Source organism: Populus alba, chromosome 6 (genome assembly GCF_005239225.2).
Source record: "Populus alba chromosome 6, ASM523922v2, whole genome shotgun sequence".
NCBI classification, from domain to species: domain Eukaryota; kingdom Viridiplantae; phylum Streptophyta; class Magnoliopsida; order Malpighiales; family Salicaceae; genus Populus; species Populus alba.
In genome coordinates, this window is record NC_133289.1 from 1138164 (window position 1) to 1152021 (window position 13858).

Consider the following 13858-nt stretch of genomic DNA (forward strand, 5'->3'; position numbering starts at 1 on the left):
GCCAGTGACAATCGCCGGAACGGGGAGGGGGGGGGAAGGAAAAATAGAAAGGAAGAGAAAGAATTGTTAGAAAAATAGAAAGGAAGAGAAAGAATTGTTACACTGTGAAGGTTTTTTTTAGTTTTTCTTCGCAAGAGTAGGATATTATTTTAAAAAACAAATAATTTGAAAAATATCAAATATATCCCGAATCATCTCAGCCATTGAAATAATCCAAGATTTAATCCCATTGCGCCACTTGATCCTGTGCACCAAGCTTTCGGCACACCGCGCCACACAGGATCCAAACCCAGACAATCTGGGTCGTCGGATCAACCTGCAGATCTAGCCAATCACAGCCATCCGATCGTTTCATCCAAGATCCAACAAATAACATCCTTCACCGGCACCGGTACACCGTACACGCGTCCGCACCGTAGCAAATCTCAGAGCCTCTCTCTCCTCTCGCCGGCGACTCTCTCTCTCTCTCCTCCGATCTCCACTTTCCGGTTATCTCAAGCCTCCGCACCACCACATAAAGGTAGTTACCCTAGTTTAAAGCAAAACCCCGGCGGTTTTCATCGTTTTCGCCGCCTCATCTGGCCGGAAAAGGCCGCGATCTTCATCGGCCACCGAACCTTCAAGTCGTCGATTCTCCCTCGTAAGCCATCAACGGACGTCGAGACCACCACCAACAGAATCCTCGACCTCAGATCTACCAGAACTGACCATCGATTGGCCAGAACTCTCGCCTGAAAATCTCACCGCCACCAACAGTAGCCGCGCGTGAGCCACATGCGCCGCCAGTGGCATTTTCGTGAATTTCTGATAAATCCGAGGGTATTTCATTCTTTTACCTATATTGTGGCGCTCAAGTAATTTTTTTTAGATTTCTAACATTTTTGTTATTTTGTATATAAATTTTCTTGCATGTTGTAAAATAAAAAAAATAAACAAAAAAAAAAGAATAACAACGCGGGTCCAACACCCATCCTAGTATGTTATCGTTTGTGGGTCCAAAGCTCAATTTTCAAATATAGTTATACCCATTTCTCAACGATATCAAAATATTTGTTTTTATAAACAAATATTGTTTGTCGACACGTCTCTTTTTATAGAAAAGGACCGATGTCAAAAAAAAAAAAATTTAAATACCAAACAATTATGGATTATGTCCATAATTTTGTTTTTTTGGTAACTCAGACGTAAATCTTCTTTTTAGGGTTAAACGTCGATATTTTAGACAAGTCTTCTATTTTTAGGGATTAATGTCATATTTTAACGTGTCTCCTATTTTTAGGGACCGACGTTAACTATTTTTTTAAAAAAAAAAACAAAATTGCAAATAAGCTCAAAATATAATAGCATTTAAATCAAATAAAAAACACACAAGTAAGGGTAACTTTTCTTTTGAAAGGATGTTTTAAGGGTGGTGTCTACCTTCCCTTAATCATAACTAACCCAGTACCCGAATCTCTGGAACTAATGTCTAATTTAGGATTTTTAGTTCCCTCATATTACTAGATGGCGACTCCAATAAAATCTTCATTTCCCCAATCAAAATAAAATCTTTTTGTTAAATAAACAAAATGAGCGGAGCCATCGGCCGACGTCGTGTATCGACAATTATCACACAAAAAAAAAAAAAAACCATACCTAGAGATTGTGCAAGAGCATTGCTAGTTGGGACTATGCAGCTTAATTATGATATGCAGTCAACTGGGCTGTTTTACAAGTGCTGGTTCCAGAAAATTTGTGTTAGGAATTAGTACATAGATACCTTACTTCGGCATAATTTCTCAAAACGTCACAAGTAAAATACTTTGATATTGAACTCCTGTAGAATGATGATGATTACTTGCAAGTTACAAAAGAGAGGAAATGTTAATGTTCTTTCAGAATAATTTACTCTCTCTTGTCACAAGGAAAAACTTTATGCTGCAGGCTTCTATATATCCTGTGATTATCATTGTCATACTTCCTGTTTTGGAAGAAAATCTTCATACGTACATCTAATTAGTAAAGTGAAGTAAAACATTCATTTTGTGTTATATTTTTTTTCTGTTAATTTCTATTTCCTCTATTAAGGTTTCTTTTTCAAGATTAATCTCTTGAGGTTTTTTTGTGTTAATTAGAAGTAATGTTATACAAAACAAATTTTCATACAAAATTTTATACAAATTACTTTTTTTATGGCAAGTCAATCATTTAAATTTAACACATGAGTTTATTTAAAAACAAAAAAAAAACTTAGTATGAAAAGTTTGTAATGATTTTACTTTGATCTATCACCGAAGCCTTTTTTTACCACATTAATCAATCAACTTCTTGAGATTGCTTAATTTATCAATCAATCCTTTTCGTCAATTTTTATATGAAAATTGATGGAATTAATGATATGTGTCACACATATGCGGCATAGCGGCAATCGTTCACTCTCATATTACGTTTCTACCTGGCAAATATGGGGAGATAATGAATTCTTGTCTTTTATCGATGGGAAAATAGAATGGAAGTCACTACCTAGTATTTTGGTCACTAGGAACCCTAACTAGTCTTAGAGATCGAGTACGGAGACTAGTTGCGTAAAGAGAAGGTATTAACACCCCAACTATATCCTATTTAAGATAGACTGCATTGTTTAATTGTCTAATAAAAACTGAGTTATTGTGTTTTCTAATTGTTGGTCTGTCTACTGTTTAAGAAAAGTTCTTATCGGTAAAGCGATTCTTATCTCATCGAGGAAAACCTAATCGTTCTATGTCAACAAAAGAAACTAATTTTAATAATAGAAGTACGTCATACGTGTAAGTTCATAATCCCAGATATTAAAAAAAAAAAATATTTTTTTTTGAAATTTTTAAAATGTTGGCCTGTTCTCATAGCTTTAATAAACTGGTTATTAAAGCCAAAATGCATGCTAACACAATTTTTTTTTTTTTGTCGTATGAAATTATGATATGATTTATTTGACACTTGGTCATATGCATCAAAACATGACATTTTTTTTTTGTCTAACTTTTGCAATATTTTGATGAAAACCAAGATTTTAATACCGGATTTGTATCTTTACGGTATAAAAATACAAACCGATATTAATCAAAATAGATAGAAAAATACGTGAGAAAATCACAAATGTTTTTTTGAATGTTTTTCAAAAACAATTTAGAATGGGCAGAATCTAGCCCAAAAATACCTGCGCCGAGATTGGCAAAAAAAAAAAACCCTTCTTCCTACAAGGCTGAACTCAGCCCAGCTGTGTGGGTTGGACTACTGAAGTCCAACCCGAGAAGATAGCTGGTTACTGTGTTGGGTGCATTAACCAGTTAATCATAATTAGTTGGTTATTGCGCGGAGCACAATAATCGACTAATTATATTTCATTTGTTGCAGAACGTGAATTGCTCATGTTCTGCATGCAAATGAAACACCTCTAGACATATCAAAGAAGGAGAGGAAGATTACCCAGAGTGACTCACAGTGGCGTTTGCTGGTGGCAGTGGTGTTGCGGTTGTGAACTGGTGAATTGCTTGGCCGATGGTCTTTTTTTTTTTTCCTTCTTCCTTCTTCTTTCCATTTTCTGTTTTCCTGTTCTTAACTCAAAAGAAACTTAATAAAAACATAACTAACACCCAAAAACATAAAAACTCAAAAAAACTTAATCAAAACATCTTAAACAAGAAAAAAACATGAAAAACATGAAGAACATTCAAATCAAAACCCAACAATATGGATGAAGAATAATTTGAAGTTTAATTCAAGGTAACACAAATTAAAAGTTTAAGGACCAATAAGGATTGAATTATAAATTTGAGAGTCAATTTGGTCAAAAATTAAAAGAATTAATAAGTTTGGGGATTTGATTAAACTTTGATTTAATTAATGCAATCAAGGGCTTAATTGAAGAAATACCAAGGTTTGGTGTTGATTTGGGTTGAAATTGCAAGAAATTAAAATCCAAGGACTAAAGTGAATAGGTGGTGGTACTTTAGGGAGTTTAATTAATTTTTACAGGGGTAATTTGGAAAGAATTAAAAGTTGAAGGGTCAATTCATGATTGAATTGATTAAATTAAAAGCCAAAGACTGTTTTGTAAAAGGCACCGAAATCTAGGGATCTAATTGCAATTGATCAAGGGGTAAAAAAATAAAAATAAAAATAAAAAGGAGAAAGTTTCCATGAATGAGGGACCCGATTGAACAATGTCATAAGCCCAGTGGCCAAAATGAAAAAAGGCCGCCTCAGACGTCGTTTTACGTTTCCTGTTCTTCATCTTCTTCCACTGGAAACAAAGGAACCCACCTGTGTAAGGAAGAGAGGGGGGAAGGAAGGGATGCACCCTCCCTACACAGCCATATATCTATTTTCTTGTCCGTGTTTCTCACGCCCCACAAGACGCCATTAGAGGCGTGAAGGAAGCCATCACCAACAGCCTTGAAATGGCAGGACTGTTGGTCTCCGAGTCCCTATACAAAACACCCATGGCCAGCGAGCCTTATCCCCCTCCCAGGAAGAAAGAGGCGTGATGAAAGAATATCACGCAGGGCCTTATAAAAAGCTAACGAAGCAACCATCGCAGCGGGGGGGCCCAGAACCAAAAACAGAAGGGATAGGAACAGGGGACTTCAACTTCCCCTCACCTAGTAATCCCATCAACCAAACAAAAACACAGAAACGGAGAAAAAGGGACCAAGACAAAGAAAACGAAAAGAGAGAATGGGGAAGCATCGTCCAGCCGGTGTGTCATCGCGTACAGCTCCGTCTCTAGCACGGTAAGTCTTCTTCCTTCTCCCGCTCAATATTAATTCACCTATGACTGTTCACTTTGAATTATAATTAACCCCCCGTGCACGTAGGCTTCACGCGTACTTCTGTCGGCAGCCGGGTTGCCGGGTTACTGGTATGAACCAGTAACTGGATCGGGCTGGCGGGATCTGACCTAGCCCGTACGAGTGGGTTAGATCCACAAAAATAAAAAGCAGTTTCCTTTTTCTTTTAATTTAAATTTTATAGATTTATTCACTAACATCAAAGTCATGAATACTATATATTTTAGGTTACGTAATATTTATTAATATTATAGTTGAAAATATTTGTAGTCTAGTATTCATTGATACCAGAGTTAAGAATATCATAGGCAGACCATGAAAAGCATAACATAATAAACTCATATTAATTTAAGGGAAAACCAACAATGTAGTCTGCCTCAAGTACGATGTTAAAGGGTGATAATATCTCTTTCACGTAACTAGTTTTGTATCATAAAATCTCTATTGACCAGTTAGGGTTCCTAGTAATCATAATACTAGGTGACAATTCCTTAAACTATATATTTTTTCCTCTAAAAATAAGATGCCAAATATATTTCTCATTTTCCATGAAAAATTTTTAATCAGTCACCGTGATATCTTGAGTATGACACTTGTTATTGGTGCAAATACACTCTAAATTATTAACTAATCAAGTCCAAAGAAGGGTTTAATGCAAATAAAGTGGACCAAAACTTGTTCAAATCATGGAGTTAAGACAAAATTCTTTCTAAAAACACAAAGAATACTTCTTTAGAAAACCCATAAATGCCCACCACTGTCAAGCCCTAGAAATTGGATTTTTTTTTATTTTTTATTTTTACCTTTAAAGCATGTTTTTTATATCCCAATAAGTCATCCTACCATACACAAACATGTTTGAATAAAAAAAACTAACAAATAACATCAAAATCAAGCACGAGATTTCAATTTCAAAAACTAATAACTTAAAAAAACTTACATGTTCACGCAATTTGAATTCAAATTGGTTTTCTAAACATATTTTGGTTATGAACAAACCTAGTAAACTCATAATAAATATCCTTGCTTCAACATGCACTATTTAAAACTAAACAAAAACTAAAACAACAATATTTATTAAAAACAACTAAATTACAAATTTGTTTTTACATCATAAACATAAAACAAAAAAACCATCCAAAAACTTACATAAGCAAAATCACAGCAACAAAAGGATAAACATAACATTACTTGATAATCATTCCAAACTTTATTTACATGCTTGTAGATAACCAAAAATAAAAATTAATATCACCCTAAGCAGGCTATATGAACTTCACTTTGGATAAAAAAAAAATATAAATAGAACAACTATTTTTCTTTTGCTTTCCTTTGTAAAGTTTTGCCTCAAAACTTACTATCCTCTAAAAACTTAAGAAACCTTTGTGTTTAGCTCATAAACCTTCACATTTATGTTCCTTATCAAGATATTTCTCTCTTTTTTCCGCCCCCTAGCTCTGAACATTAGGGGGTATTTATAGGGTTTTAAATTAATGTAATTTAACCCCAACTAAACTCATCTGTCAACCACGTAATTGCCTCTCATTTTTTAATTGTGCACATAAATTTTATGTTTTTAAATTTGTGTATTTTGACTCTTGATTGATAAAAAAAAACTTTTAATTTTTTCAATTTGCCCCCTGATTTGGTCAATTTCAGCCTTCTACATTTATGCACCTTTTTTTTAGTTTGGTCCTTGGTTTTGGAATTTCTTTAATCAAGTCCTTAATTGCCCATAAAACTTTAATATTTATACAATTAAGCCCATGGTTTGACCAAATTAATTTTTTAAAATTACAATTCAACCCCCAAACTTTAATTTTTTTTTAATTTAAAGCCTAAATTAACTTCAAAAATCATTTTTTCTTGCAATTAATCCCTTAATAAATTCAATTAAACCTTGAAAGATTCCAATTGAGTCTTTTAAACATCCAATTTTAAGTTTTCCACTCAAATTGATTTTTTCTTACCAATAGGGCCTTCATTAGTCAAAAATACGTCATCAGATTTAGGGTCCCAAAATGGTTAACAACAAAGAGCACATATGAATTGGAAAAAAATCTGCACCGTATACATGTAAAGGCACACCCTCAACTCTAAGCTAGATAAACCTTTCTATAGCAATTAATTAAATCCGTTTCCCATGGTTTAATGAGATCAAAGCATTGAGAAAACCAGTCATTCTTGTTCTAGTGCGGAACTCTTTTTTCTAGTGCCATCGTCGTGATGGCTCTAACTTTCATATCAATATATATTATCTCGATTATTATAAAAAGAAAAGTACATAGACATCCACAACATTTCCAAATATAGATATTAATTTTTTCAAATCCATAGACCTCTCTAGTGGGGAGGGAAACTTTCACAATAGATGGTGAAGGGTTGTTTTGGGTCACTTTTTAGAGTGCAACACACATTTTGTTGGTCGTCAGGTTTAAGGGGATGTTTTCATGGTCTGTGACGCTTATTCCTCTCGGTGCAGAAACACCAGTCTCTGTGTTTTCTCTCCCCCTCGTTTGTTTTGGCTTGCTCTTCCTGGCTTTTTCTTCCTTTCCCTCGTCTGTCTGGTCTCTGTTTTTCCCTTCTGCTTTCTACGCTGTCTTTTGTTCTTTTTCTTTCTTCTTCCCTAATCTTCCTCTGTTCTCCCCTGTTTTTATTCCCTTTCGTTTCTCTTCTGTTTTAGTCTGAATATTTTTTCTCTCTCTTGAAACCTCTCTTCCCGGTCAATCTCCCCCTCTCTCTGTAATCTTTCTCTTCATTCGTTCCCTCCTCTTTGTTTGTCTCTTCTCTCTATGCTTTCCCCTCTTTTTTTTCTTTTTCCTCTTACTTCTCTTCCCCTCTATCTCCCCCACTAGTATTTATCAGTGAAAAACCTGTCCAGTTATGGCACAGGGGTAGGGTGGGCGAGTGGCCACTGGGCGGCTGTCTTAGGGCCGCCTGAGGAGCTTGCCCCTTCTATTTTTTTTCATTTAGTGGTAGGCAACGGGTCAGAATTTAGGCAAGTGGAGGTATTTATTGGTTTTTTTGGGTTTTGGAAGAAAGAGGGAGAGGAGCAGATGTAGGGGAACAATTGCTTCTTCTTCCCCTCCCTTGTGCATCAAAGGGAAGAAGACATACAGTGCCGTTCCAAATGACACTATTTTGGTTTTTATTTTTTTTAACAGTTATGGACAAAACATGCCGTTTTATTTTTTTTAAAAAAAAAAGGTGCAAAAACATTAATTTTTTGAAATCAGTCCCTCTATTTGTGCGCTTTTTTCTGTTTGGTCCTTGGTTTTAGATTTATTCAATCAAGTCTCTAATTGACCATCAAACTTCAATATTATGCAATTAAGCCCCTGATTTGACCAAATTAACTCTCAAAAATTATAATTTGATCCTCGAACTTTAATTTCTTTTAATTAAAACCTAAATTGACTTAAAAATTAATTTTTCTTGCAATCAAACCCTTCATAAATTCAATTAAACCTTTAATAAAATTAATTGAGTCCATAAACATATGATTTTAGACTTTTCTCCTCAAATTGAATTTCTTTTTTCAACAGGGCTCTCATCAGTCAAATATATACTGACAAATTTCAATCTTTATATTTTTAAACCTCCTTAACCATTTTTTAACTATTTTCTAAGCGCTTCGGCATCCTATTCTCACAACAATTTTTTTTTTTTGGATTTCTTCTGACTATATTTTTTATTTTTTTGTATTTTTTTTCTTTTTTATACGGGGATCCAAAAATGGGTTACAACAACAATAACAAACAAAGAACACATAATTGTTTTATAAGCAAAGAGAGCTGCAAATGTGAACCCCAAATTTGTAGGTTTATTTTCTCTAAAATACTGGAGATGTACCTTCTTAGAAGGTTTATGAAGACTTAAATAAGTCATAACCCTTACCTCAACTAGGAAACAAAAACAAAAACAAAAAAAAAATTTGAAAGAAGCAAGAAATTCAAAAATAAAAAGCAAAATCACAATAACAACCAAAACCAGGGGGTACGAGTGAGATTCTCAATATCTAAAAGTTCAACAATCCATGTAGCGTTGTAATGGCTTTAATAGGGAAATTAAGGAAGCTCTTGTAAAAATTAGAGTGTGATCCAACGGATAAATCAAAAGTTATTGTCCTTCTGAGTCATTACTTTGATATAGAATAACTAGATCTCCTCTTAAGTACAAACCTGTTTTATTTGTCCAAAATACATTTGCTAAGCCATTTCTATATTCTATTTTGGGCAGATTCTCATCTATTTATAGCAGACCTGCACATGAGTGCTAAGAATCATCCATTATGACAAGCTAGATTACATCAATTCATATGGAATAGGTGACCACATTTGGTAAAGGGAAACTGGAAAAGATCCGCCTAAGAGTTGATGATTTGTTTATTTTTCCTGTGTCATTAATAAAAGATGCCAAGAAAACAAGGCAACGAAAGGTCTAAAAGACTAAGAACAAGCAATGTTTTTACTGACCAAGCAGCGGAAATGATGAAAAGTTACAATACATCAAAACAACAAAATAAAGCTAAACCCCAAGAGGACTAAACTAGCTAAGCAAGAGGAATCTCAAAGACCCATTGATGTCCAGACAGATCATCAAGCCTTTTAGACTGATCAGCTAATTGTTTACTTACTTCAGGTCGACATTGCTTGCTTAAACCGAGATGTGACATGAGAAGACACACATGAGTGAGTAGCTCCCCACCTCGAGCAAGTGCATCAGCATGCTGCTTCCATCCACAATGACTTGCAGCATACATCAACATGTCCACCCACACTTCACTTATCATTTCCCATTTCTTTTCATTTGGCCAACCATCATGTGTCTCCAATGACTGCAATAACATAGCAAGCACGAAACCATCTAGCAGGGCTGACATTCCTCCTTCGCATGTACTTTTAATATCATTTAACATGGCAGGTACTGGATCTAGAAGCAATTTATTGAAAAATGCATCCACTTCCTGAACCGATAACTCATCCAATTCGTCTAAGGTACTGTTTCCCTCCATTTTTTCCTTTGTATTCGTGCAAAGGAGACGACCCAAATGAAAGGTAGTTTCTGCATACCTTGTTCCGCTGAGCTCTGTCGCTAACATAGCTGGACGATAAACCAGGAGATACAGCATGTAATTGGATAATGATCTGCTGCTCATTACGCAATTTCGTTCCTTGGCAAAACCAATTTTCCGAGAATCGTCAATGTAACAAACACGAGTAGCAACATGCCAAATGAGGAGGCTTTGAGTGAATTCTACATCAGTCACGCTCCATCCCAGTTTATCGAAACAACACTTGCTTAGAAGCGCATTGTAACCTCTCTCTTCCAATAGCTCAAGGAGGATAAGGAAATCACTGGTATCGGGATCGTACCTTGAACGTTTGTCCATGACTTGTTGCAAGATCAATGCTTTTAAAACCTCGTCCACATCCACCCGGCGATGAATGCTCCATTTCCCTGCGAAGTACTGCTTACGAAGCTCGTTCAATGGCTTGTTTGATTGAGCACTTGTTAAGTTGTGTTGTCCCATAGATCTTGACCATCTTTTCCGCTCCCTACAAAATGATAGTAACGGAGAAAGACATTTGATTCGATAGAGAAAATCGCCCACTACCTTACTACTTGTAAACCAAATCACAGCCCAGTCGGACAAGAGAAGCACAGTGATAGAATAACAGTCAAGCAAGACAGCTCCAACCAGCAACAAGTAAGATATCACCGTATCCTTTTTTGAATAGACGTTCTTTCTCGTTGTCATTATTGAGAAGACGACTAATGCAGAAATAGAGGATAAGCAGGTGATAGAGTGGAGAATGACGCGTAGCCAAGAAATCTCTGTCACCTTAGAATAAAGCCGATCATACAGGAATCCCAGCTCTATTTCTATCAAGTGGAAGGCTTCTTCCGCATTTTTCTTAGAAACCAATTCATAGGTCTTGGTTTGATCAAAATCGAAGACTAGAAAATTTGTGGACAGCTTCTGGAACGCTTTGAACAAAAGACGAGCTTCACGAACAATTCTGACCTCATATGCACTTCTGGTGCTGGATGATATATCTTCGCTTCTAAAATCCTTTAAGGTTTCTAACCTCAAAGCCCAAATCCTCTCCCCATACTTAATAATTCCTGAAACAAAGATGGGAATGGCTACAAATATGATCGTATCCTTGCTCCATAACTTGAACAGGACATAAGAAACCACACCAGCTTGGATTACCAGCTCAAGAAGGCGCCTTAGCCATAATTCATTGTCTGCCAATGAATAAGCCGTAATAGTTTCCGGGCCACCAAGATGAAGAAGTAGGATTGGAGCCCAAAATACAGGAATCATGTTAGGATTTGCAGAGTTGGTTTGGCTGCGAACTAGGATACCCAATGATAAAGTTGCCACCAAGTCTGCTGACAAGTATGCTAACCAAACAACAGAACGAAGCCAGAATCCAGTAAAGCACTTCCGCCGACGACCAAAAATGGCGAGGATAGTTTGCAGAAAGAGACTGAGTAACATCAATATTCGAAGCGTATCCATCGTTGATGACTAGGGCATCACAACACAAAATTTCCAAAATAATCAGCACAAAATCAGCATAGTTCCAAACAATCCCAAAATTAACTTAATTATAACTAAATTCAAAATTAAAAAATAAAATTAACCTATGCTTTTAAAAAAAATTTTTTTTCCAAAGTATTTTGTTTTGAAATAAGCCAAAATTAACTTAATTAAAGAAAACTAAAAAATGTCAGTTTCAAGCAACGGAGATATCCCACGACTTGTAAATTAATAACAAAAAACAATTTTAAATTAAGTAATTCATTTAAGAAGCCAAGCCTAGTATTTTGTTTTGAAATAAGCCAAAAAATAGTTGAAATAATAAATTACATTGGAGTTACTTTTTCTTAATCAGGGATCCGGTCGGGTTTAAATTACTTTAACCAAATAGTTTTCTAATAATTTTCATCCTTTTCTTTTAATTATTCTTAAAAAAACATTTATAGGAAAACTAGAAAATCATTCATGTTTGACAAATATAAATTTATTAAAATAAAAAAAGGTCCTTTCATTAGTCTATATATATATATATATATAAGAAAAAGTTTTTGAGTCTTCGAACGTATTCTCGAATAAGTTTTTGAGTGTTCAAATGTATTCTCATTATGTCCATCATTTTGACTCACCCGTATTATATTAAATTATGAAAAATATTTTTTTGATTGGTTGCTATTATATTAGATTAAATTATGAAAAATAAAATAATGATAAATTAATTATTCTTTTATTGGTTCTTACAAAATAGGAATATTATTTAAAAGACTTTTATGTCTAAAAATGAGGGTATGTCCTATCAGGACAGGAAAAAAAAATCTTTTTACACATCAATTTTTCAAATAAGTCACCCCTTTTTTATTCTTTTTTCTCTTTATAAACATGCATGTTAATATTTATCGACTAATAGAGAAAACAAAATCTGTTTCACACAACAATTTCACAAATAACATACGTGCTTCATTTTTTTCCTTATAAACATATACTCTAAAATTTAATTATATTTATACGAAAACTAGGGATTTTCTTTTTGGTATGTATTTTTTCCTCTTCCAAGTACATTAAAGTTGTCCAAAAATATTTAGTTAAATTGTGAATGATATAAAATTTTCCTCTTTACTTCCTATTAAAAAATAAAATTATTGAAAAAAAAATCAAAACAAATTTGAATATATATTTTAAAAGGAACATTAAATTTTCATATAATAATAATGGAAATTATGAATATAATTAAATGACACTTTTTATTCTTGAATTGTATTGGTCTGATGATGTATAACCTTGTGTTAAAAAAAATTCCCAGAACCTTTATAAAAAAAAAAATTGTGATTGACTCTTCATCTAGCAAAACCTTATCAATTTTGATAATTCAAGGAGTTTTTTTATATATATAATAATTGAATTTTTATTGACAATTCAAGGAATTAATAAAGTGCATTTTAAATCAAAACTTTAAACACAAATATATATATATATATATATATATATATATATATATAATTTGGGTTCAAATTATTTATGATCCTTGACATTAAATAAATTCAAGTAAAATAAAAACTAAAAAACTCATAGAACCAAACATTATCATATTTTTTTCACCATTTAGCTATGGGAAGCGCAATAGTGATAAATGAAAAGTGATGCATAGTGCTATAGTTACCTAGGATTCAGGAAAATCCTATGTGGATTTAGTGTTTCCCTTTAACTACCTTCGAAAAAATATATTTTTAATTATCATTAAAATATTTGATCAAATAATTATTCATAAAAGCAATTTAATAATTAATATTATTATTTTAGTAGCAAATTATGTCAAGTGATAGTGCCATCCTATTGTCTTTAAGGGAATCAAATTAATTTAGGTTATGATATGAAAGGAAATCTATTTTTTGAAGCAGTTTCAGACACATTTTGAATGAATGCCCAAGTTTGATCATTTCCTTCAGTTCGACCAGGTGTGCCAGCAACCAAAATAAGAAAATAATAACACTTTTAGCACATTAACTTCTAACCAGCTTAAATGATGTTGAACTAAAGAAACATCAAAGAAAATGCTAGTAATTACATAAGAATTTACGTAGTGTTTATAATTCAAGTAATGCATAAATTTAAAACAAGAATAAATCACAAATTTCCCTTCTGAGCTCCCTTAACTATGCTCAACAAATCAAATTATCAGGATTAATTAAAAGAAATGGAAGATAAACACATTAACTCATATCTCAACATACCTGAAGAACAATGCTTCAATTTCCCAGCCACCAAATTGTGTGTTTATTCAAAGTGACGGTGAATGGGAACTTGTATGCATATATTTTAGCAAATAAATCATAGGTTGCTATTTGTAAGAAAAAAAGGAATAAATGTTTTACTTTCATCACAAGTTAAAGCTTCGATAGGCTAGCTGTTATAGAAAGATGCACGTAAGGAATTTAAACACTTACAACTTAAATCAAAGCTCATTCTTGAACAGGGAAAAAAACAAGAATAAATTACTTTCTCT

The 13858-nt window shown here is 33.6% G+C and overlaps 1 protein-coding gene across 1 annotated transcript; it reads right to left on the minus strand.

The window, feature by feature from the left end:
* Nucleotides 1–9249: 9249 nt before the first annotated feature.
* LOC118046177 (uncharacterized) lies at nucleotides 9250–13656 on the minus strand. Its single transcript, XM_035054970.2, has 2 exons — nucleotides 13587–13656; nucleotides 9250–11349 (listed from the first exon to the last, which is right to left on the minus strand). Exon 2 carries the CDS (start codon nucleotides 11338–11340, stop codon nucleotides 9361–9363), a length of 1980 nt encoding a protein of 659 aa, XP_034910861.1. The 5' UTR covers nucleotides 11341–11349; nucleotides 13587–13656; the 3' UTR covers nucleotides 9250–9360.
* Nucleotides 13657–13858: the final 202 nt, after the last annotated feature.

Coding starts and splice junctions, on each gene's coding strand:
- LOC118046177 (XM_035054970.2), bottom strand. CDS start 11,340: ATGGATACGCTTCGAATATTGATGTTACTCAGTCTCTTTCTGCAAACT.